At 38.8% G+C, this 23,785-nt stretch overlaps 2 protein-coding genes across 5 annotated transcripts in view; both read right to left on the bottom strand.

The window, feature by feature from the left end:
• Nucleotides 1-13,726, bottom strand: part of VEGFD (vascular endothelial growth factor D) — a 37,215-nt gene extending 23,489 nt beyond the window's left edge. Inside the window, exon 1 of one of the 3 annotated variants that reach the window (XM_039873480.1) lies at nucleotides 12,935-13,726. In XM_039873480.1, the coding sequence (XP_039729414.1) occupies nucleotides 12,935-13,024 (90 nt within the window). In that variant the 5' untranslated portion in view covers nucleotides 13,025-13,726. The remainder of the gene's footprint in view (nucleotides 1-12,934) is intronic. The other 2 variants (XM_039873462.1, XM_039873471.1) reach the window with 2 other exon arrangements.
• A 139-nt stretch (nucleotides 13,727-13,865) lies between these two features.
• Nucleotides 13,866-23,785, bottom strand: part of PIR (pirin) — an 81,639-nt gene continuing 71,719 nt past the window's right edge. For both annotated transcript variants that reach the window (XM_039873494.1, XM_039873504.1), the window contains exons 9-10: nucleotides 18,160-18,226; nucleotides 13,866-14,179 (exon numbers count right to left, since the gene is read on the bottom strand). In XM_039873494.1, the coding sequence (XP_039729428.1) occupies nucleotides 14,064-14,179; nucleotides 18,160-18,226 (183 nt within the window). In that variant the 3' untranslated portion in view covers nucleotides 13,866-14,063. The remainder of the gene's footprint in view (nucleotides 14,180-18,159; nucleotides 18,227-23,785) is intronic.

Genomic DNA, 23,785 nt, shown 5'->3' with positions numbered 1-23,785 from the left:
TTAAAAAGTTAAACAAACCAAAGAAAAACAGACTCATAGAAACAGAGACCAACAGGATGGTTACCAGAAGGGATGGGTGAGGGATGGGTGAAAAGGGAAAGGGGAATATAGTCAATAATATTGTGATAAGTTTGCAGTGTGACCGATGATGACTAGAATTTGTGGGGTGATCACATTGTAAGGTATAAAAATGTCAAATCACTATATTGCACACCTGAAACTAATATAAGCAATATAAGATTATATATGAACTATACTTCAAACAAAAGTGAAATATAAACTTAGCATATGACCAACCAATTCCATTTCTAGGTATTAATTACCCAAGGGACAGAAAATAGATTATTGGATGCCTAGGGCCGAGAGTGAAAATGAGGGTTATTGTAAAAGGGCACAAGTGATCTTACATGGGTGATGGCTGCACAACTAGTAAGTTTACTAAAATTATTGAATTACTTAAAACAAGTGAATGGGTAAATTTCATAGTGTGTAAATTATATATCAATATAGTTCTTTTAAACCTAAAAGTAGGATTGGAAGTTCGAAGGCCAGACTACTTGTATCCAATTCGGGAGGCAATGGAAAACACTAGAGAGTTGAACAATGGAATATTACTGGACATCCACTTCATTGGTTTGCTCTTTTGTTCATTTCTTCTTGCTTTGGCCTTAGTTCATGCTGTTCCCTCTGCTCAGAATGCCCTCCACCCTCTACTTAACTAAACCCTTCTCAGCCAGGTATTGTCTTCTTAGGGAAACGCCCCCCACTACTCCCATCCTTGCCCAGGTCTAGTCCCTCTGTCACATGAGTTCCTAGCACCCCATCCTTCTCCTCCCCAGTGCTTACCATTGCTCACATTAATGAATAATTTGTGTCATTACTTGCTTAGCGCTTGTCTTTACCACTGAGTAGTGAGGGCTCCTGGAGCAGTAATCATATGTCTTATTCACATGGCAATAGATAACTAAATAGATAAGTATTAGATATATGGACAGACTGATTCATCAAATGCCATAGAAAATTTAACCCTGAGATTATCCATTTGTTCAGACTGTATCACTTACCTTCTAGGTCTAAATCAATGTCACTTTTTCAATCAAGCATTCTACGATGTCCCTAAATTAGACGCTACTATTTATGAACACATTGCATTCTCCTTACCAAACTGTGGTCTCTTTGAGGGTAGAATACATGTCTGGTTCATATTTTCACGTAATAAACACTTAATAAACATCTGATGAAAGAATTTATGAGTAATTTATACACATATACATGCATTTGACAAATAGTAATTGGGCCCAGGTTCGTGTGATGTATATAATCTTTTGTATAGTTTAGTGCTTCTCAAAACTGAATGTGAATCCTAATCACCTGGTGATCTTCTGATGCAGTAGGTTTTGGGTGAGCCCTAGGATGTTGCGTTTCTAACAAGCTCCCAGGTGATGGTGATGATCTTGGTTGGGTGACCACACTTTCAGAAGTGAGGGTTTGTAGAAGAGGCTCTCAAAGTTGGCTTCACCTTGAACCTACCTGGGAAGAAGCTTCATAAAACACTGATGCTTGGATCTCATCCTCAGAGATTCTCTTTTACAGGTCTGGGCTGCAACTTTGCCATCAGGATTAAAAAAGAAAAAAATCTTCCCAAGTGTATGCTAGACTTAGGGGAAGCCGGGTGAGAGATATATACAGGAATTCTCTATCTTTGCAAGTTTTCTGTAAATCTAAAATTACTTCAAAATAAAAAGGTTATTTAAAAAATCTTCCCAAGCCATTTTAATGAGAACCACTAATTTGGGGGTGGTGCATGCTGGTTTAAGTTTAAAGACGCAGGTGAGTGTGTGAGCTAAGTCTAAGTCCATTGAGCAGAGACTAAATGGTAGATGCATGCTGAAAAATAGTCTTATTCTTTAAACGCCTCTGAGTTATATCTTGGATTAAAAATATTGTAAGAGTATCTTGCCGAACTGGACTTTCTTAGTGTTTTCTTAACTCAAGTCACCTGATTGACTGTTTGTGGATCAGTTCCCAACCTGTATAACTTTTCTAAGATTGAAGACCAGCTATATTGTTTTCCAGGCTAAATAGCACGGGGAAGTCAGCTGTCTCATGCGAGACCTTCCTAGATGACAGAATAAATTTGCTACTCAAATTCTCAAGAAGCCAAAACAACCCACTTCTCAAAAACAGAATTAAAAATAATAGATATTGCTTTAACCTATTCGAATCAACAGGCAAATGTAAATTATAACCCTTTTATAAGGCAGTCTATAAAATATTTGAAAAATAAATATAAATGAGAAGAGAAACATGGATGCCAAGTGGAAAGAGCACGGCGTGGGGTACACGATTGGGTTCCGATCCTGGGTTCCAAGCCTTTTGAAAACTTGATACTATTTTGTCAAACTGTGTTGGCAATGTGTCTTCAGGAAGTCTGGTGATAAGGGGGTGGCGGTGATTCGAATTTGTGTATTGAGAAAATCCAGAAGCTTCCTGGTGAGCTATGGAGGGAACACGTTTCACACAACTTTTCTTAGATTTGCTTAGGGATTTACCAGTGTTGCCTGCGGGCACAATTCTTTGCAGTGAGTAGAGGGAGGAGGATCAGGTTGCAATACAAATAGTTCCTGTTCCTCCTCCACCTCTTAGCAACTTCTGTTTCACTGGAAGAGCATTGTGTATTACATCTTTAACTTGATGTTTAAGGCTTAGCCAAAACCACATTTTCCCTGGTTTGGAGTCCATATTGCGCCGTCATGTTCCCAGCTGTCTTCCACAGATATTTCCCCCCACCCCTCTATTCCCCTTTCTTGCTCTCCCACCTGTCGAGGAATCTGCTCAGGCCACGTTAGGCTTGCAGTCCAAGTTGAAGTTTTGTGGCTTTGCCTCCTGCAGCTCCCAAGAGGAAATTATATTCCCCAAAGGAAGCTTTGCTTGATATCGTAAACCACTCCATCATCTGGACAGACAGCTGATTGGGAGAGCAGAGCGCATAAATCTGAAATGTCTAAATCTGGCTTTGCATGGTACGGCACTCTGGAAAATGTGTTGACAATTTCTTATAAAGTTCAATGTACACTCACCATATGACCCAGCAGTCCCAGTCCTGGGAATTTACCCTTGATAAATGAGGTTTTATGTTCACACAAAAACCTTTACATGAATGTTTATAGTTTGGCTTTCTTTGTAATAGCCAAAAACCTGGAAACGACCCACATGTCATTCAGCGGGTGAATGGTTAAGCAAACTGTGCTACGTGCACCCCACGTAAGACCACTCAGCAATAAAAAGGAACGAGCTGTGGTGTGCGCAGCAGCTTGGATGGATCTCAAAGGCATCGGGAGTGAAAGAAGCCAATCTCAAAAGGTTACATACATTAATGACACTTTCAAAACAAAACAAAACAAACGAAACAAAACGCTAGTGATTAGTGATGGAGAACAGATCAAAGATTGCCAGAAGTTGGGGGGAGAGTGTGACAATAAAAGGGTGGCATAAATGTATTTTTTTCTGTATCCTGATTGACCATCTAATAACTTAAAGAAGTAAACTAAGCTGGCTTCGAAGACAGGCACTGCTCTTATTTAGCTATTTGGCTGAGGGTCAATTTTTGAACTTCCTTAAACCTTGGCTTCCTCATTTATAGATAGCAAGGCTGATAATACTCACTTCATAGAACTGGTACGGAGACTGCATGAGGTCATGTGCAGGGAAAGGGTTGGGTACAGAGTACACACGCCATAAAGTTCCTTTCTTTTCTTTCCTTTCTGAGGGGCAGGGCATTCGGTCCTGTGCTGGGGTTTACAGGGCTGTCTGGCGGGGCCAGAGAAGTGAGTTTGAAAAGAGCAAGATGGGGCAACTCTAATAAGAGTAAAGAAAAATTAAAAAGAGAAAAACTTTTCCAGAGTAAATCAAGGACAAACTTTTTCTTTTTTCTTTTTTCCTTCCTTTCCTTTCCTTTCCTTTCCTTTCCTTTCCTTTCCTTTCCTTTCCTTTCCTTCCTTCTCTTTCCTTCTTTCCTTCTTTCCTTCCTTCCTTCCTTCTTTCCTTTTCCTTTCCTTCCTTTCCTTTTTTTTTTTCCTTCCTTTCCTTCCTTTCCTTAACCATTTTAAAACGCCGACATTTCAAACCGACCGACATTTTCAAAAAACCAAACCATTAATCTTCGACAATTTTCGACCATTTTCGCCAAACAAATAAACAAACCATTTTCATTTTCGGCATATTTAAACCGGCAAACCATTTTCATGCCATTATTAAACAAGTTTTAAAGGCAAACAAATGCCATTGCCAGCGCCAAATTTTCATAAATAAAATTGTTTCCGGCAAACAAAACTTCATCATTTTCATTTTCCATTTTTTTCATTATCTTTTTTTTTCTCTCTTTTTTTTTTCCTCTTTTTTTTCTCTCTCTCTCTCTCTCTCCCTCTCTCTCTCTCTCTCTCTCTCAACAGTCCTTAAGGGTATTTGCAGATGAAAGGCAAATTTTAAAGCATCTGCTCAGGCTTTACATGTATCTTTCTAGATGGATGAAGGAAAAAAATGACCCACTTCTTAAACCTCTGTGTTTTGTTATTAGGGTCTGTCCTTACCCACAATAGATGGTACCTAACAGTATGGAGTGTACCGACTGAGGGCACTTGCTAATAATGACTGCCGTGGCCATGGCTGCTGTAGCTGCTCAGCTGGAACCAGCCGAGGGCCTAATCCTATTTCTCTGAAATCCAGAAACCTGGCCATTTAGGAGGCCTCATGCTACCAGCAGCTCTTTAGCTTGTGTAGTCTTATATTTAAATGCACATATACAAGAAACCTAGGGTGCTTAATAAGACTAAGAAAAGAACCTACAAACACAAGGAATGTGTGTGTGTGCACGTGCATGCATGTGCAGTGCATTTACGTGCATACACATGCATGCATGCATTTCTGTGAGTGTGTGTGCATAGCTGTCTGGGTATTTTAAGGGGATACTACAGGGCTAATATGCCGGGAACCTCCTCATCCTCCAATTTGATGACTATTGTTGGTGGCAAGTTGTCTGGCATTTGGGAAGATGTCTACGCCCCCCACCCTTTACATGTTTTAAATCTCTGCTCTATTCAGATGCCTCTGCTCCTTTATGATGTATTTGTGCTTGGAAATGTAGGGGCGCATGTGTGGGATGCGCTTGAGTGGCGAAACTCTAAAAAGATGCTCTGAATAACCCCAAGAGTACCTACTCCTGAGTTACAGTCTCTTTATTGCTGACCTCAAAGATCAAGGACCCAATGTCTAAGGAAACAACCCAAAGTCTTTACGGTAACGAGGTTATTGTTAAAAACAATTGCACTGCCTCTCCCCTGCCTCTGCCTCAAGGGAAGAAGTCTATTTCTCAGCACCACTGATGTTGGGCCAGGTGACCTGCTTTGATCAACTGGGCATTACAAGATATGACACAATCAGTGGACCCAAATGTACTTATGACTACACAGCTCTCTCCACATTTCTACCACCATGGCAAGCACCTGCCCACTGATCCAAGGTGGAGGAGAGACGTGTGGGGCAGATCCACACTCAACCTGTGGCTTGAGCCTTGACTCCCAGCTGACCCCCGGAAACATAAGTGAGAATAGATTATTGATGTTCGAAGCTACTGAAATTTGGACTGTTTTGTTAAACAGCATTATTGTGGCAGTAATTAACTGCTACAGCCCTGCTTCGGCCTAAGGTAACATAATCCATCGATGAGCAGAGGATCTTTATGCAAAACTTAATCATCTTTTTTACAAGGCAGCCCTGCTGTGCCACTGGCAGTCGGCCCAATATGCCTCCTTTCACCTTTCTTCCTAAAGATGCAGTGGTCAACATCCTCTGCTCCCCTTCTCCTCTCGCTCGCCAACATCCTCTGCACTGTTTAAGATGCCCAGTGATCCCCAGTCTTGCTGTGACCGTGTAGTTATGAACCAAGCACACCATCGAAAAAGCTGCTATTACTTTTTCATCCCACTCTGTCCTTTTGAGTGAGTCTCTTATTGAGGATGAACTCAGGATATTCATTCAATCAAAATTACACTCTTTCTAACTCTCTGCAGAACAAAACAGTCTGCAACAACGAAATATTCGCCATAGCAATATTCAACACATGTCATTTTATCCAGAAATTATTGTAGCCAAACCTAGATTTCAGGAAAGCAATACTTTTCTCTAACATGTGAGTGTTGTAATCATTTAGGTAACAATGAATGACGGAGACATTATAAAAAGTTACATTATTATTTAAATTTTTAGGCATTAAAATGAGCCTCCCCACAGGCCAAATTTAACTCCTTGGCCGTCGGTAAGACATGCAAGTAACTAAGACCTCTTTAGTTTATAAAAAACATCACTTCCACTCATGTGCTTGGCACATGCGAGACATTCCACAAATGTTTCCTGAACTGAATGTAGTTTCCCTTTTCAGGGAGAAGGAGCCTCCTGAGCAGCAGAAATAACCATGAGTGTCTCCCTTTAGCAATTCTATCCTAGCGCCCACCCATGGCTGTTTCTCATCTCAAAGGAATGTTCAGAAACATTTAGAAATGACCAAAATTGTATGCGTTACTCATTGATACTATTCACCAAATATTTCCAGCTTTCTACCTTCTGAGCACATGGAAAGATTGCGCTTCTTGGCCCCTTGTGGTTGATGGGGCGGTGAGTCAAGGGGCTGTGACCAAAAGTGAGGTATGTCACTTCTAGACCTGAGCATTTAACTGCCAGGGTGAGACTCTCCAGGGCTCTCCTTCCCTCTGTTATGGTGATTAAATGACACTCAAGATGTGGGTGCTCGGTCACTTTCATCCTGACGTGGTGTTGATCCTGGAAGACCCAGGATGGTCATGTGGTATGAGCGATAAATAAAACTCTGTTGTTTGTGAGCCCCAAAGATTTGGAGTTGTTTGTTATTGCAGCATACCCTGACCGTGCCTGACTGATAAAGTGTCTGACCAGAGTACTTTGCCATAATTTACCATGTCTTCACAAACCAGCCAGTATATGATGAAAACATAGCACTTCTCAAAGATCTCAAAGATAAAGGAAATAATCAAGGTGTCCAAGTTTTAACCAGATCTGCTGTGTGGCCAGATGCTGCTTTGCCCATCTCTCTGTGACCAGCAGGCTGGAATAATAGGCTAAGATGACTTCCTTCTAAAATTGGCTCCTAGAAGTGAACACCTTATAGAATAGCTCGAGGCTGGAATGACACTAGAGGACTCTTTGACACCTCCACCCAAATCTTCTCTAAGTCCCACAGGAAAATAGCCTAGGGTAAATATACTGCCTTATAAGAAATGATTTAGAATTCAAAAAAAGAATGAAATCAGACACACCACGATGAGAGTAGATTAGTTAATGCAGTAGTTCATAACTTGGGTATCTCAAAATTCTACAAGCCTAGTCCATCAGTCAGTCAACAGATACTTTTTTTAGTATCCACTCTATTACAGGCTTTTGTACTAGATGACTGAGACACTGAACATGACAATGAAAAGCTCCTGTTCTCAAAAGCTTTCATTTTAGTGGAGGGTAACTCCACTATGAACAGGATAAAACAGTGTAATGATATAGATCAAAGTTGGCGAACTATGACCTGTGGGCCAGATCCAGCCTGCGGCCTCTTTTTGTATGGCCCATGAGCTGAGAATTGGTTTTTACATTTTAAATCATTGGAACAAATGAAAAAAAGATTTCTTGATGCATGAAAATGATGTATAATTCAAATTTCAGTGGCTACAAAGTTCTCTGAGAACACGGCCACACCGTAAATGATCTACCCTGGCCACTTCTCCAACCTCAATGACTGCAGCACCGGCCTCCACTCTCCCTACTGGTCTCCACACTGGTCTGCTGGCTAATACCCAGACCCTCGATCCACCACGGCCACTGCACAGTGGTGGCCTCTGCCTCCCTCACTTCCTGCAGGGGACTGCACAAACAAAACTGAACCAGAGAAGTCTCCCCCACCCATCACTCTCTGTCTCCTCCTCCTGCTTGATTTTTTTCATGGTACCTATCACCCCTGACATGTTAGATTTGTGTATTGCCTGCCTCCACTTGCCATACTGTAAATTCCATGAGAGTTGAAACACTGGCTTCCTTCCTGCGGCATTCCTAGCATCGAGACACAGTAGGTGCTCAACAGAAAAATGAATCGTCAAATACTGGAAAATTCTGATGAGAGGCAAGGGAGATCCTTTTTGAACTAGGACATCACAGCCACTCAAGGCTTTCATGATGTGGTTGCGATGATCTTTGCTTTTCACGATCTTTGCTTTATAATGTCCTACGATCTTAGTAGAGACTATAAGAAGTAGTGGCAAGAGACAGAAAAGTGGACTTACCACCACAAAGGCAACCTAAGAAGAAAGGTCTCATCTTGCCTCATCTCAGTGACATCGCAATGATAGTTTCCCACCCTCTCCACTAATCTCAAGTGGTAGGAAAGACATGAGTTTAGAAAGGTGCTCAGAAACAATTTTATTGCCACTTGAGTCTCTATTTCTCTAGTACCTCTAACTAACTGTGGATCAATGTGCTCGGGAGTTCCAGATCTTATTACATCAAGATCTACATGGAAGCATTCCAAATACTGTATTTTCATTTCATAAATTGTCTTTATAAGCCTGTCCCAAGAGGGGTTCCGTAATGAAACGCATTCAACATTCAGCTTTAATATTATTTTTTTTCTAGAGCTCTTAGGGGTCTATAGTAAAGGTTTATCCACAAATCCAAATCAGGATTTTTAAATTAAAAATACGTCAGATAAAGAAGTAGTACATTCAATATACAAGATACGACTGGTTCTATTGTATGCCAAATACCAGTAATATGCTAGACCGATATAAAAGCCTCAACCACCAGTTAAAAGTGACTGACTAGAACTGAACGGGTCTACATATAGAAGCGTATAATTCAACACGTTCGACTACAAGATCCTAAACGAAGAAATTAATGGAAAACGTTTCAAATGTCTTTTATGCCAAGGACTCTGCTTGATAGAAAAGTAGACAACAGCTCATTGGGCCACCCGACTAACGACAAGGTCAATGGACTTCCTGTGCATGACCTTGGAAGTGGGAATAGGGAGAGGAGTGGAACGGGTCTGCTTCAGATGCACCCACTCCTTGTTATTCAGCTCGCTCTAGAGACAATTTCAGGAGAAGGCAAATGACACAAAGGTTATTAAGTCTTGTCAGCTATGCGGTTCTCATCAAAATTAGAGGTATCCCACATTCTTGTGGATCCTGGACTTAATTCCAGTCTTACGCAGGGTTTGAAATGACTCTAACATCCAGATATTCTTCCACCAGTTAAGAAAGAGGGGACTAAAAGGTAGTGTGGGGGGAAAAGGAAATAAATTTTGTCAGAAAAGTGTTGGGAGAGCCTACCATGACCTGGAATTATTCCTTTATCCCTCTATTGATATGTCTGTATCGGTGACTTGGAAAAGATTTATGGAGGATGGATTCCCCTAATGGCTTATCGAAAACACCAGAAATAGTGCTGGCTAGAAAGTCAGTGTGAACGATAGGACAGTGAGGTTGCACGTATTTATTTGCCAAATGCCCAGAGTGTCTACACTATTTCACTCAGGGCTGTCACATACAGATGTGAGTCTCTGTGGACAGAGCTTCCTAGAGTCGTGCAGTGTACACCCTGCACAGCTGTATATGACTATCCCAACTGTATAAACGAGCTGGAGAAAAGAGGCACAGAGATAAACCCCATAGCTAGACGGTTAATCTGATTATATTAGTGAGTCAAGAACGGGCATTGCAGATGGGGGGAGGGTTGAGGGGCTGGGTGAAAAAGGGAAGAGATTAAGAAGTTCAAATTAGTAGTTACAAAATCGTCACAGGGACATACGGTATAGGGAATATAATCAATAATATTGTAATAACTGCGTATGGTGCCAGGTGGGTACTAGACTTAGGGAGATCAGTTCATTGATTATGTAAATGTCTCACCACTATGCTGTATGCCTGAAACTAATATAAAGTAATATGGAATGTCAAGTCTAATTGAAATATGTATATTTTAAAGAGATTACGCGTTGGGTTAATCTTATTTCTAGAAGAAAACATGTTCTGCTTATAGTGAGAAACTTAGCAGCTAAACAGTATATACAGTAGATGTGAGTTGAGATTTTCAAATAGATTTATATCAGTTCACAAATTCCATGCACTGCCGACTCCAAACATGTCTCCTAAGTACACATGGCAAAACCGATGAAATTAGGGTGCCTTGTATTTACCCCAAATACCTGAAAACGTTTATCTGCAAAGATCTATGCACCCCAATGTTCAAAGCAGCATTATTCACCGTGGCCAGGACATGGAAGCAATCAAAGTGTCCTATGATAGATGACTGGATAAAGAAGCTGTGGTACATATATACAATGAAATATTTTTCAGCCACCAGAGAAATTCTGCAATTTGTGACAACGTGGGTGGATCTTGAGATTATCAAGCTAAGCGAAATAAGTCAGACAGAAAAAGTTGAAAACCATATGATTTCACTCATATGGAGGATATAAAACTGAAAGCAACAAACAAACATGACAGAGACTCATAGACACGGACAGTGGATGAGTGATGACCAAAGGGAAAGGGGGAGGGGAGAGGTAGTTGGGGTAAAAGGGGTCAAATATTTGGTGATGAAAGGAAATTTAACTTTGAGTGGTGAACGTACAATGCAATATATGTACGACATACTGTTGAACTGTGCACTTGAAACTTATTGGATTTTATCAATCAATGTCACTCCCAATAATTTTTAATAATAAAAATAAAAATAAATTAGGATGTTTTACACTCAAATGACACTAGGCACAACTGTCCGGGGTATTAGCAGCTGTTTGCATGGCTGCTGCAGAAGAAATGTTCACGGACTCATATAACTTAGTAGAGGCAACGCTAGGGTAACCTGAAAAAACAAGAGACTGTTCAAGGCTAGAAAGTGAGGACTGTAGGGGAAGGGCACCCCAGGGATAGATTGACAACACCGTCCATTCTGAAAAAGGGGTGGTCAGAAGAGGGAGGGTAGAGAGGAGCACCTACTCATGGACCTACAACTGAAGAGGACCCTGAAAACTTCTTATAATAGTGAAATATACTCATCTCAAAAAGCAAAAAATAAAATTCGTATCTCAGTGTGTAAGCTACTACCATCCTGAATACACTTTCATACTAAATTCTAATTCAAACAAGAGGAACATTAACACTAAGAAACATATTTCTCCTTAGATTTTTCTCCTAAGAAAAAGTTGGGGGGAAAAGAAAAATACAACATCAATATGATAAACCTCTTTATCCCTCCCTCACCACTCAGAAAATTCCTGTTTAACTACAGGCAACCTTTCCTTTGCATCAGAAATATTTAATGTAGCTGAGATTTGGGTGGACATAAGCTCAATATCTGTAGCTTTACTTTTTAAAGGAAATTTGGATATATCTGAAGAAAATCACTAATAGTATTACTAAACATATAATGCCGCATCTTCCATGTGTAAGGACATGTTTTCTGCCACATGCAAATTCAACTGCTTTCATCCACTCCCCCGTTCAATAAGTCTATGTGTTAGCACTTAAAACCGCACTGTAGCCAGGACATCTAAAGAATTCTTGGTGTCTGTGCTCTTTAAAAGAGTTGAACAACCTCAAGAAAAGTACTCACTTCCTAGAATTCAGTTTCTTCTTGTCCCATCAAATAAATTGATGCTGGAGCAGTTAGCATGGAAAGATTTGGGCAACATTAAACTGTGGCAATAAATTGGGTGGGAAAAAAAGCATAACTCCATGAACCCAGCACATGCCTGAGTTTGTGCACTAAAAAAAAAAAAAGCAGAACAGCCTGAAAAGTCTTACTTGCTTCAAATAAGTTAGATTTTTTTTTCTTCTGTTACATAGGCTCAAAATTGGATTCCTTTTCACCGGTCATCTGGCATCCAAGCTGGAGCTGAATGGCTGCGATCTCTTTCTCCCAAGTACATTTGGAAATTGGAAAGTTAAAAAGGTGTAGACTGTCGAACAACGTCTATCCTAATACAGAGCTGACCCTTTAGAGATATACTGTATGTCTGCTTACGTACTGTATGTATATATCCGTGCTTTAAACAAAACAAGCATAACTTTTTCAGCCCCAAGAACCAATTTTCCCCTGTTGAGGGTGCTATCACCCCTGGTGAAAATGCATGTCCTAACGACAGCTACAAAAACTCAAGTCCACATTTGATTGTTCATAGCCAGAAATTCCTAAATCAGTAATGATTTAGCACTACTTTGGTCAAAATAATTATAGCAGAATCATTTTCAAAATAAAAGGTTAAAAAAATATAATCTATGAAATATATGAAATATATAAAATTGGGTGAGATATTGCTTAGTCAGTAACATCCCAGTTAATTTTTTTTTGCATTATTGCCAATTTCTTGGGCTCTATCTGATGCTTGCTCATAGAATCAAAGATTCGATTATGTTTCTAGATGGAGGTGATGGGTAATTTAGAAAAACAGATAGAAAAAGTCTGTAGAAAGCACATAATTTTCAATTTACATAAGAAATTAACTAACTAAACTAAATTAACTAATGTTTGCTGCTCACAAACAACCTGAAAATAAATGGTCCACAAAGTTATCCGTGTCACAGAAACGAGTCAGTGCTTCATTAGAAAATCACTGTGCCACCTGCATATACAATTAAGGGGAAACCTGCCTCTCTGAAAAGATTCCAAATGTTCATTCATGTTCTATTACATCTTCAAATCAGCCTCTCATCATTTTCAAACACTCATAGCAAGACTCCCAATAAGCCTAAGAAACAGAACACTCATTAACAAATAGGGGATGCAAAAAAAGAAAGTACTCCGTATAAGACAATAAAAAAAAATGTACATCATTTTAAACATTAAGCTCACTTACCTTCACTGGTCCATGTTCATAACTGGAGCCCTGCACCAACTGCAGATAAGACATCATGAAAATATTCACCAATGCCCACTGTCTGTACATTTTGAATATTTGAATATCCACTGATCACCAAGAAGTTGACATCAGGCAGCTAGAGAAAACTGTTTCAAAAGGCATTCTCCAGAAGGAAAGTTTTAAAACCCCAAGATTTCACGTGGAAAAACAGATAATCAGTTGTGATCAAAATCCAATGAAACGACTTCAATTAGTCAAGGTACGTTTTTGCACAATCTTATGGGGGGAGAGAGATGAAAAACTTTGAAATGTTCTCATGCTCCAAAAACAATCAAGAGATAGACGTATCTTCCACTTGCAATGAAAAAGCACATTAAATCCATTTCGTGTCCAGAAAATTTTAAAAAATCTCTCCACCCTATATCCCAGGTTCTAGCTGCTTTGTAAAGAGGTGGTGAGGCCACCAATGTTTGCAGCTACAGGAAAGCTGGAACCCAATTCCAAATTCCAACTTTTTTCATAACCCTCATGGAAGCTTGCAGAAGCATGTGTCTTAAATCTGACACAGATTTTGGCAGAAAATGCAGGGGAGTCTTGGCTGTAATCCTGTGGTGTCCCTACCAATAGCAGGGCTGTTTTAAAAACTGACTCGAACGCTCAGGGCTGCTGTTATTTTAACGCAGATAACCTGTAACGTGAAACCCCTGCACATAGGCATGACTGTCGTATCCAAATTGCCTTGCTCAGGAAGGGACTTCGGATGCTCACAGTCAAGTACCAGTGACACACCGAAAGCAATCAAATATGCTTTAAAAAAACTCACATATGCACAAAAGTAACAAAATATCCACCCGGACATAAAGAGCAAACATACGCAAAATGACTTAACAGAAGCTTAGTAACTTGGGTCAAAATGAAAAACACTGACTTAAAGAAGCAACAATTAGATTTATTTGCATGTGCCAGGAAATATCTCACATGCATTGCTATAAGAACTATGTTATCACTTTAGTGTGGAATTCTTCAGAAGCATTGGCTAAGTTAGCTTTGGAATTCAACGTGTTGAGTGGATGGATGTCACGAGTAGCAAAATTCTAGAAAGCATTGAGACCCGCTCTTGTGCTCTTCACTTGTTTCCAATCTTTGATTTCCAGGTTTTGGCTCTTTCAAACCCATTTTTTGCATTTCTGAAATCAAGAATGGCCTGAGAAATCTCTTCATTGGTGTTCATCACAAATGGACCTAAGGCAGAAAGAGATATTCAGAAAGTTCTAGGTGACGATAATATTTTCTTCTATCACTAGAAATGGGACGTGTTTCTGTAGTTAAGTTGAAACAAATCCAGGCATATCTGAACAATAAAATTTTATTTTCACAGCGTCCAATCCCCAAGCACTGTCATACAAGTTTCTTGACTAGGATTGTATGTGATTATAAAGACCAAATTCAGATAAATCAAGGCGATTGCATGTCACTCATCCATTGCAGGTTGCCATCAACAACAGCGATATCTTTATTCAAAATATTCTTAGATTTGGTTCTATTACAACCATTTCTGTATTTGTTAGGGGTTTTTTCCTTCCTTTTTTTTTTGAGATATAATTGTCATACAAGATTATATTAATTTCAGGTGTATAACATAATGATTTTATATTGGTATATATTGTGACACAATTACCACAATAAATCTGATTAATATTCATTACCAAATATGGTTACCACATTTTTTTCTTTTGATGAGAACTTTTAAGATCTACCATAGTCGTTAGTTTTATAGTACTAGGTGATGTCAAGAACTGAACCAATCTGATACAAAGAATTGGCAAATCTCATCCTAATTTGGTGTCTATACATTATATTAGACCGTGTACTTACATGAGGGGTCTAAGTCGTTTTTGAAAATTAGTAGCAGCTCACTGATTATAGACAGGCGATTACAAAAATTTCAAGTCAAGAAAGTCTATTTTGGATTCACTAGGGGCCAGCAAAATTCTTCTATAAAAGGCCAGACAGTATATATTTTAGATTTTGTGGTCAGAAAGTTTATCTCAACTACCCAACTCTTCCGTTGAAGTGAGAAAGGAGCCATAGACGATACAAAAGTGAACAGGCATGGCTGTGTTCCAATAAAACTTTCTTTACAAAAACATGCAGTGGGTAGATTTAGTCCCCAGGTCAGAGTTTGCTGGTCCCTTCGTCTAATTCCTAGGTTTGAATTCTGGTTTTGCTAAGAGTGTAGAAGTCTTCCCCTGATCTACCACGAGGCAGAGTGTCTATTGCTTCCCTTTTCTTCACACTTTGTAGGAGGAAAGGGACACTGTCCTGGAATGTATCACTCCTGTGGTCTGTTGGATAAACAAGGCCAGCTCCTCTGTGGCATTGGCAATGTCTCAAAAGCAACTGACAGATTGGTCTATTCAGTATATTTCTTCTATCACTCTGCACAGATTACTGTCATTCCTTTTTTGTTAAAGTTCCTCCTCTAAGGAACTTGCTCTGAGAGACCCGGATTAAAATATAACTGTGTGACTGAGAGGAAATCACACATTCAAACTTCTTAACCATTGTTAGCGTATCAGCAGAGGTTCGAAGTTCACTTTAATTTAACATTTGAGAAGTAAAGCACAGGATAATATGCTTTGATGATGTTCCAGCCTTTTGGGAGGTTGTAGGGAATAGGATGGTCTTACAAAGAGAAAACCAAAAAAAAAAATAGCATCGAAATTCATTCATCCATTCATTCATTCAACTACCTATCTACTGAGTATTAACTGAGTGCCTATTAAAGGACAAACATTGTGCTAGGAGCTAGAGACAAATGACACGCTCTTCTCCCAAGGACATCAAATCTATCACACAGACAGATATGAAAACAAATTATTATAAACAATGTTATATATGGAATGATACAAGTTTATAAAGCCTATGGAATCAGTATAGAAAGTGAAGGAAAGGTACAGGAAAGGATGTACAAAGGAGGTGATATTTGAACAGGCATATATGGAGGAAAGGCATTTTCACGATTAGCATGCTGAAGAAATTGAGGATGGGAGCACATTGTTGAACAGAGGGATCGAAGCAGGAAAAAACAAAGGGAGAGCTCATATGTAGGAAGAGGCGAGACTCCTCTAGGCTTTGGATTCCATCCACAGGAAGAAGTTTGGACGTAATTCTGCAGGTGATCAGGAATCACTGAAGGGTTAAGTAGAGAGCAACGTGACCTAATTTGTAGTTTTTGAAGAAGACTTTGGCATCAGGGTAGAGAAGATGTCTGGCCTGGGCGGCCAAGTTGATGGTGGAATTGTTAAGGGTAATTAAGATGCAGGACATGGAGGCTGTGGGTAGAGCAAGGAGTACGGTTCTGGCTATTCTGCCATGAAGGTACTGGAAACAATAAAATGGCTTCCCAGCAGAGGTGCTTGGTATATCGTTGGAAATATGGATCTGGGGCTCATGAGAGAAATTTCATCTGGAGATGAAGAAGATTTGGACTATATCAGGTAGGAAAGAATGAGAGATCCCTCATATGTGAAATAAATAATAAATCCAAGAGGGCACCTGGAGAAGCCAACTTTTTCAAGGACACGTAGAGGACAGGGAATAGCACTCAGAAAATGAGAGCAGGTACTGAGCCAGGGACCCATTTCCAGCACGTCATTAATTTGCTGTAGTCCGGACTTGCACAGCACCTCTCCTATCCCCCCATTATTTTCCTGTAAAAATGGTGCACTTCTGGGCTTCAATTTTGACACTTTTCTGGGGTATTCCACCATGCTTCTCAATTTATAGTGTGCACATGAATCATCTGGGAATCTTATTAAAATGTATATTCTGATTCGGGAAGCCTGGAGTAGGGTCTGAGACTGCATTTTTAACTGTCTCTCAAGTGATGCTGATGCTACTGGTCCATGGACCACGCTGTGAGAAACAAGGGAAGCACCAGAAGCTGGGAGCCCTTGTGAGCCCAGTTGCGTAAACTCATCTCCTTAAATCCTCAAGAAGGAGAAAATCAAACCAGAAAGCATATATTTTGGGGTTTCCTGCTTTTTCTCATGTCTTTTTTTTTTTTTTGGATACTATATTATCAAATTTATTTTTTTAATTGAGGTAACAATAGGCATATATTATATTAGTTTCAGGTATATAACATGATGATTTGATATTTGTATATATTAGGAAATGATCACCATGATAAGTCTAGTTAACATCCATCACCACACATAGCTATAAATTTTTTTTCTCATGAGAACATTTAAGATTTATTCTCTTAGCAACTTTCAAATATGCAATACAGTATTATTAACTATCGTCGCCATGTTGTATATCATATCTCTCAGAAACCATGTTTTTAATCGATCAACTATAAGGGTTATAAACAAGAAAATCATTTGATACTTATAGGTAAGCCCATAAATCCTCTTTCAAACTACAGTTTTCATCTCTTCTCTAATTAAACCTTTGAACTCCCTCCCCAGTAATAAAACTTGTATGAGTTTACTAAGAAAAAATTTAAAAAATAACTGGCATGAGTTTAATCTCTCATGATGTAGAACCTTGCTATAGTGGAGAGAGCACAAAACACGGGGTCAGGAGTTAGAGTTCGAATCTCAGCTCCACTACCAACAACTGTGTCCCATCAAGAAGCCACAGGACAGAGTGAGGGGCAACTGGCATGGCACGAGGCGGGGTGGGGAGGGTCAGTGGTTGGAAACCAGACAGTCAGAGTATGAATCCAGCTATGTGGCCATGGGCAAGCCAGTAAACCTTTGCACCTCCATCTCCTCATTTGGAAAAGTGGGATGAGAGTATCTACCTCCTAAGGGTGTTTTGAAGATTAAATGAATTAATTTTTGGAAAGCATTTCGACCAATTCTAGTAAATGAGGAAATGCTACCCAAGGATCTGTTAAGTAAGATATCAAGATCTTATTTTCCTCATTTATAAAAGGAACGTGAGTACATCGATGCTAAGCACATTCCCTATTCCAATGCTCTCTGACATCCCGCGCTTAATTTGTGGACACAGTTAAGGACACGCCATGATAAGAGAAACAAAGGCCTTAGCTGATTCATTAAACTAATATTAGTCAAGAGATGGTTATGGCTGTCATGAAATATAAATAGGTAATAGAATAATTTAAATGTCTGGGTTTTAAAAAGTTTTTAAAAAATGCTTTGCTTCTCATTAACTGAGATTTCAAGGCACACGTCTTTTGGGCTTACCATGTTGGACAACTGGTTCCCTTAATGGCTCCCCGGCAATTAGGACAAAGTGGCTTCTCTCAGGATCCTAAAGTCAAGGAAGAAAGCATCGAATGATAAACATGCTTATTCTTGAATGTCAAATTAGGAATAATTTGAAGTTGACATGCTGGCCAAACGAACAATGTTTCTAATTCTGGGTATAAATTCCAGAAATATTTTCTGTGCAGCACTCAATATGGAAACACTTATTCCTTAAGATATTTGGTAGCATTCAGTACTCAAGAATAAGTCCAGACCACTAAAATATTAACCTTCTCAATTAAAAAAGAATTTAAATGAAGATTTTCTTTAACTGGAGACATCTTTAAGACAAACTGTGTGACCGACATGGCTATGAATTGACTATGTGATTATAGAATTTACAATTTCCCACTAACAATATAATTTTTTAATAAAAGATTATTTATGCTAATCCAAAACTAAGATTTTATTACTTTCGACATTTATTACTAATGTAAAACATGCCCCAAAACATTACACTAAATCAAATCTTATAAAAACATCCAAGGGACATCTGCTCAGGCAAATTTCTCTCCAAAAGGGTCCTATTTGTCAAAGTCTCTAAAAGTTTTTGTTTAGAATTAAGATTGAATTTCCCCCCTGAAACTGAAAAAAAACAAATGTTATTTATAATATCCAGTGTTAGTGTGGATGTAGAGAAAAATACACTTGTATATATCGTTTAGGTGATTTAAAATTGTGCGATTTATCTTTCCAGAGAGCACTTGGACCATGTGACTGCAAATCCCCACTACTGCTGATGTCCTCTGACTCAGGAATGCCAGAGAAACCAGAATAACCCCCCACCACACCTGTGAGCAATAATAAATAAGTCCTTTAAGCCACTAGATTTTATCTTGGTTTGTTACTCACTAATAGATAACTGAACATTATATATTTCTTTTGAAGCATCTCTTACGTTTATTTGATTTAGAATAAAACGATAAATAAAGCCAGAACGATTAGACTCTTTAAAAGAATGCCTTCAAAAATTTTATAAACCATCATCCGTATTCTAATAATAAGCATTTTTCTAAATATGTGATAAAATATTATGTTATATCATATCATAGTATATTGATATGCTTTTACTAATACAAGGCTCTTTAATTAGAAATCATTAGAATGTTACTAGTACCAGAAGATTTATCACTGGATTCAATAAAAATGAATAACGAATTCTCTAATCTTTCATGCAGTTAAAAAAAAAAAAACTTGTATTTTATAAGACAGATTTATTTCTCCTTCTGCCTCCAACTTTAAAAAATTAAAAGAGACTTTAGGGTAAAATGTTTTCTGCTAACATCTTAATTTACTCCTGACAATCCCAGGGTTGGTGTCATTTAGTATATCTACCCAGTGGATGCTGTAATCATTTCTTCATGTTTAAAAAATGTGTTTAACTTTTCCTAGGCCTGTATTAATTTATGCAACATTACCTTACCTATCCATAACCCAACTTGCTATCAAAATATGCAAAGAATAAGTCTACAAAGACTTCTGCTAATTCAAATGTTAAAATAGATGTCATAAACGCCATACACTAAGGATTAATGCTTTAACCTGAGCACAGACCCTCACTCAATCCCTACTTATTCTTGCTTTATACACAATGCTAACAATTAGGCTTTGTGGTTATCAGATCTATAACTGACTCAAAGCTAGAAGACAGGAAAGCATTTCTGGGTAGCAATACGAGAAAATGGACAACTTAATATCAAGGATGGGAATGAAAAAGAACTATGAAATTAGGAACAGAAGCTTAAAATTAGTCTTGGACCACTTACTGTAGGGGCCAACAGTCCTTAAAGATGTCATCACACTTTTTAGTGCAGGATAATAATTAATATACGTGCTGATCTCCCAAGGTTATAAGTGAAACCGTGCATAACAGAACATAAGCCCACAAAAAAAGTGTTAAGTTTCTATCTAAAATGATTTTTTTTTCAGTGTCATGTTTAAATGAGTAAAAATTCAACTTGAAAAGAAAACCCCAGTTATCGAAAAAAGTTTATTTTCTAAAGGCTTTGGAGTGCTGAGATTTTAGTGTGAATCAACAGGCATTTGAAAGAAAAGTATCTTAGAAAAATAGTTCTGATTATTGGTGCTACATCATTTATAATTTAATTATCAGAAAGAAGATGTCACTGAATAGTGTTTTGAGGTTTGTGGTTTTTTTTTCCCGGAAGGGAGACACCCTTGAGTTTTAGGGTCAGGAGACAGAGGAGAAAGAGTTGGGGGTTATGAGAGAAGCAAAGAGAAAAGGCCCACCCTCATCCCTGTAATGGATGTGCTGACTTCTAAGACTGTAAGGTTTTTAATTCCGAAGAAGCATCTTTTGTAACAAACGTCCTACGGTTTATACATTTTAGAATAATAAAGGTTGAAAAATAAAAGTTTTGCTCCTTTTGCTATTACTCAAATCAGTGATGCCTTTCCATTTATAATTCAGACAACAGGATAAAAGGACACTTGCATTCGGTCTGAAATGAAAAATGATTAAACTGCTAGGTGTTGAGTTCAGGGGTTTGGTTTCCCATTTCAGAAATCTGAAGGATGGTCCAAGTTTCTTTTAATGACTTTTCCACAAAATTAACCTCTGAGTGGCCCTTCTGCTCTAATCTAAACCAGATGTTTTGTGTCTTTTACTCTTTTCTTAAATGCATCGTTTTTCCCTCCTTAACCAGCCTTCTTTAGTGAAAGCTGATAATCTTTCTGGATATTCAGTAGAGTGCTGATGTGGTTGAAAGTCTCAACTGCTGTTATGTTGAAAAATCCTTGTCTACGGTGATCTTGTGTACAATGTCAGATGATGACAATCACGTAAAAACAAAGAGAACGAAAGACCTGTTTAAGACAGGAGTCCCTAAGTCATTGCCTTTTTGGGGTCTGATGAAAAGACCCCAGACAAAGGTAACAAAGGCCCGCTTACTGCTTCATGTATAATTACCCCAGCTAAAATTCATATCTCATGGGGCACCATCTCAGGTTTCCTAGTTCAGAGTTGGGCCCTTCTGGGTTTACTTAAGAATTGACTTTTGCAAATTGCTCTCATTATTTCATAAATATTATTGCCAAGATATGTCTTGGGCTCCACTGATACCAACGATAAATGATCGAAGTCCAGAAAGAATCAAGACTCCATGATTCATTTAAAGTGTTAATAACTTCTACACTATGATCATGCACTCACAGTACATTCGATTGATTAGACTCTGAGAATGAATCTAAAAGTATGCTTTTGCTTCAAGAACATTTATTATAGTGATATGTTACCTGAAAAAATTACCAGAAAGAAACTGAGTTTTAGCATGGCTTAATTACATGTAGTTGTTCTTACTAGATTTCATGTTTATACTACTTTGGCCAATTAAAAAATTAAACAATTAATTGTTACCAGTTTTAAAAAATTAATGGTTTGTTTGAATTTTTACACATAAATAAGCAAAAAAAAAAAAATTGTCTCTAGCTTTAATAGGGTATTTTGTTTTATTTCTGTCTTTCCATCCTTATTTTAATCAAATGTTAATCTGTATTAATGTAATGAGTTCATCGTGAATGGTGTCAGTTAAAAAGTGTTGTTACTCTCAAGTACGGTTCTGATGGCATTCTATGAAGAATTGATTTTCTACCTTGACAAACTACGAATAAATTTGCGAATCCAAGAGGCTAAAGAGCTTCTCCATAGGAAGCACTTCCATAAACAGGGAGCTGAAGGTGAGATCGAGCTTTTCATATCAAATCCATGTGCCATTCTGAAGCCATAGTTAGAGTCTGGGCTTTCTCTAAGAAGTCAAAGGACCTGGCTTAAAGACTCTTAAATCTACCATAAACCAAGGTGCCCGTAGTTGAAACCTACCATGAGAGACTTCAGAGTAATGGTCACAAAAGACAATCCGCCCTCTGAGTGAAGGTGACAGGGGTCCCTGCAGCCTAAAATGTGCTGGCCTAAGACGAGTCAAGTGCTAAGATGGCATGGAGACACCCGGGGAGAGACAAGATTGTGATCTACATCGACCTCTCCTTGCCTTCCTCTCCTACCCCAGGGGACCAGCCACTCTAGAGGAAACCGCCCATACTACTGGCCAGTCAGGAAAACAGGTGTGACGGTGGAAGACGCAGAAAAGCGGACTAGAGAAAATGAAGGAAGGACAGTGCTGGAAAGAAGCCGGGGAGCATATCAACTCCTCATTCCTGACCGCGACTCAGTGCGAATGAGATTAGGGGGAGCACTAAGAAGTCACATCTTCGTTAGGTGATAGGTATCTGGCATGACCACCTGTTAAATTGGGTGTTTAGATCACTGAACTCTTCAGCTACTATTACTGGGCACCCACTGTATAATAGACCAGGGATTAGCAATCTTTTCCTTGTAAAGAGCCAGAGAGTAAATATTTTAGGCTTTGTCGGTTATCTAGTCTCTGTCACAAACACTCAACTCCGCCACTGCAGCGTGAAAGCATCCAAAGACAAATGGTAATGGATGGGCGTGACTGGGGTCTGATAAAACTTAATTTACAAAAACCGCTTTCAATTTTGGCCTATTGGACATAATGTGCTGACCCCTACGATAGATCTGAAGTAGACTCTTAACATACGTAATTCTACATATTCTTTGAAACAACCTCATGCCGTTGGTGTCATTATTTCAGTTTTGCAGACAAAAAAACCTGAAGCTCAGAGAGGTTGAGAAATGTGTACAAATCACATAGCTGACAAGCTCAAAAGTCGAGATTCGCACCTTCATAATCTATTTTCTGTTGTAATCTAAGGGGGACTTTCTATTCTTTGTAGATATAAGTGGCACATGCCCATTTAAATACTCGTTTTTTTAAAAATAAACTTTTTCATAAAAATCTTGCTACTATCTTGACAGCTCAGATTATGCTTATAAACAGCAGCAATTACAGAAAGTGCACACGACAGAATGATGCCTCTGGAGCCAGGAGCCCTGCTTGTCAATAAACTGCTTGAATAAATCGGTTTCAGCCGATTTTTTTCTACCCCTGCTGCCTCTCGTCTTTCTGGCTCCCCTCATCACTTCTTTCTGGTGTTCCATTTCAGCTTTCAAACCCTTATCATTTGTAATGTGCCCTCTGCTATATTATAGGGAGAATTGAGGTTATCAAGTTAAACCAGATAATGTTACCAATTAATCTGCTATCAGTAGGTTCTGGCTTATGTGTAGTTTCCATGCCTCTTTCCTGCATTGGGTTGAAATAGATAAAACTGCCATTTTTGTAGGTTAAAAGTGGCATTTTCATACAGTTCAACCTAATATAGAGAGCACAGACCCTGTGATATGCATTTCGTCTGGTGCTCATGAGGTTTTTCCTCTATATACTTCACAGTTCATGGCAGTGATGCAGATGATTAAGGCAACAGTAGGTGAGCTGCCAGGAAAGTGGGCTAAGAAAGAATAATTCCTCAAACCCACTGTGATCTACAATGCCAGAGTAAGAGAGCCAGAAGTCAGTCAGATTGCCTTTCCACCAGTCGCCTGCACACTGAAATGAACTCTAAATTTATCTTTTCAGGATCTCGTGCACAACTGTCTCCTCGATCCTCTTTATTAGAATGAAGC

Source organism: Pteropus medius, unplaced genomic scaffold, assembly GCF_902729225.1.
Source record: "Pteropus medius unplaced genomic scaffold, Ma_sr-lr_union100, whole genome shotgun sequence".
Classification (NCBI taxonomy): domain Eukaryota; kingdom Metazoa; phylum Chordata; class Mammalia; order Chiroptera; family Pteropodidae; genus Pteropus; species Pteropus medius.
The sequence above is the reverse complement of the archived record's forward strand: the minus strand, read 5'-3'. Positions and strand labels throughout refer to the sequence as shown.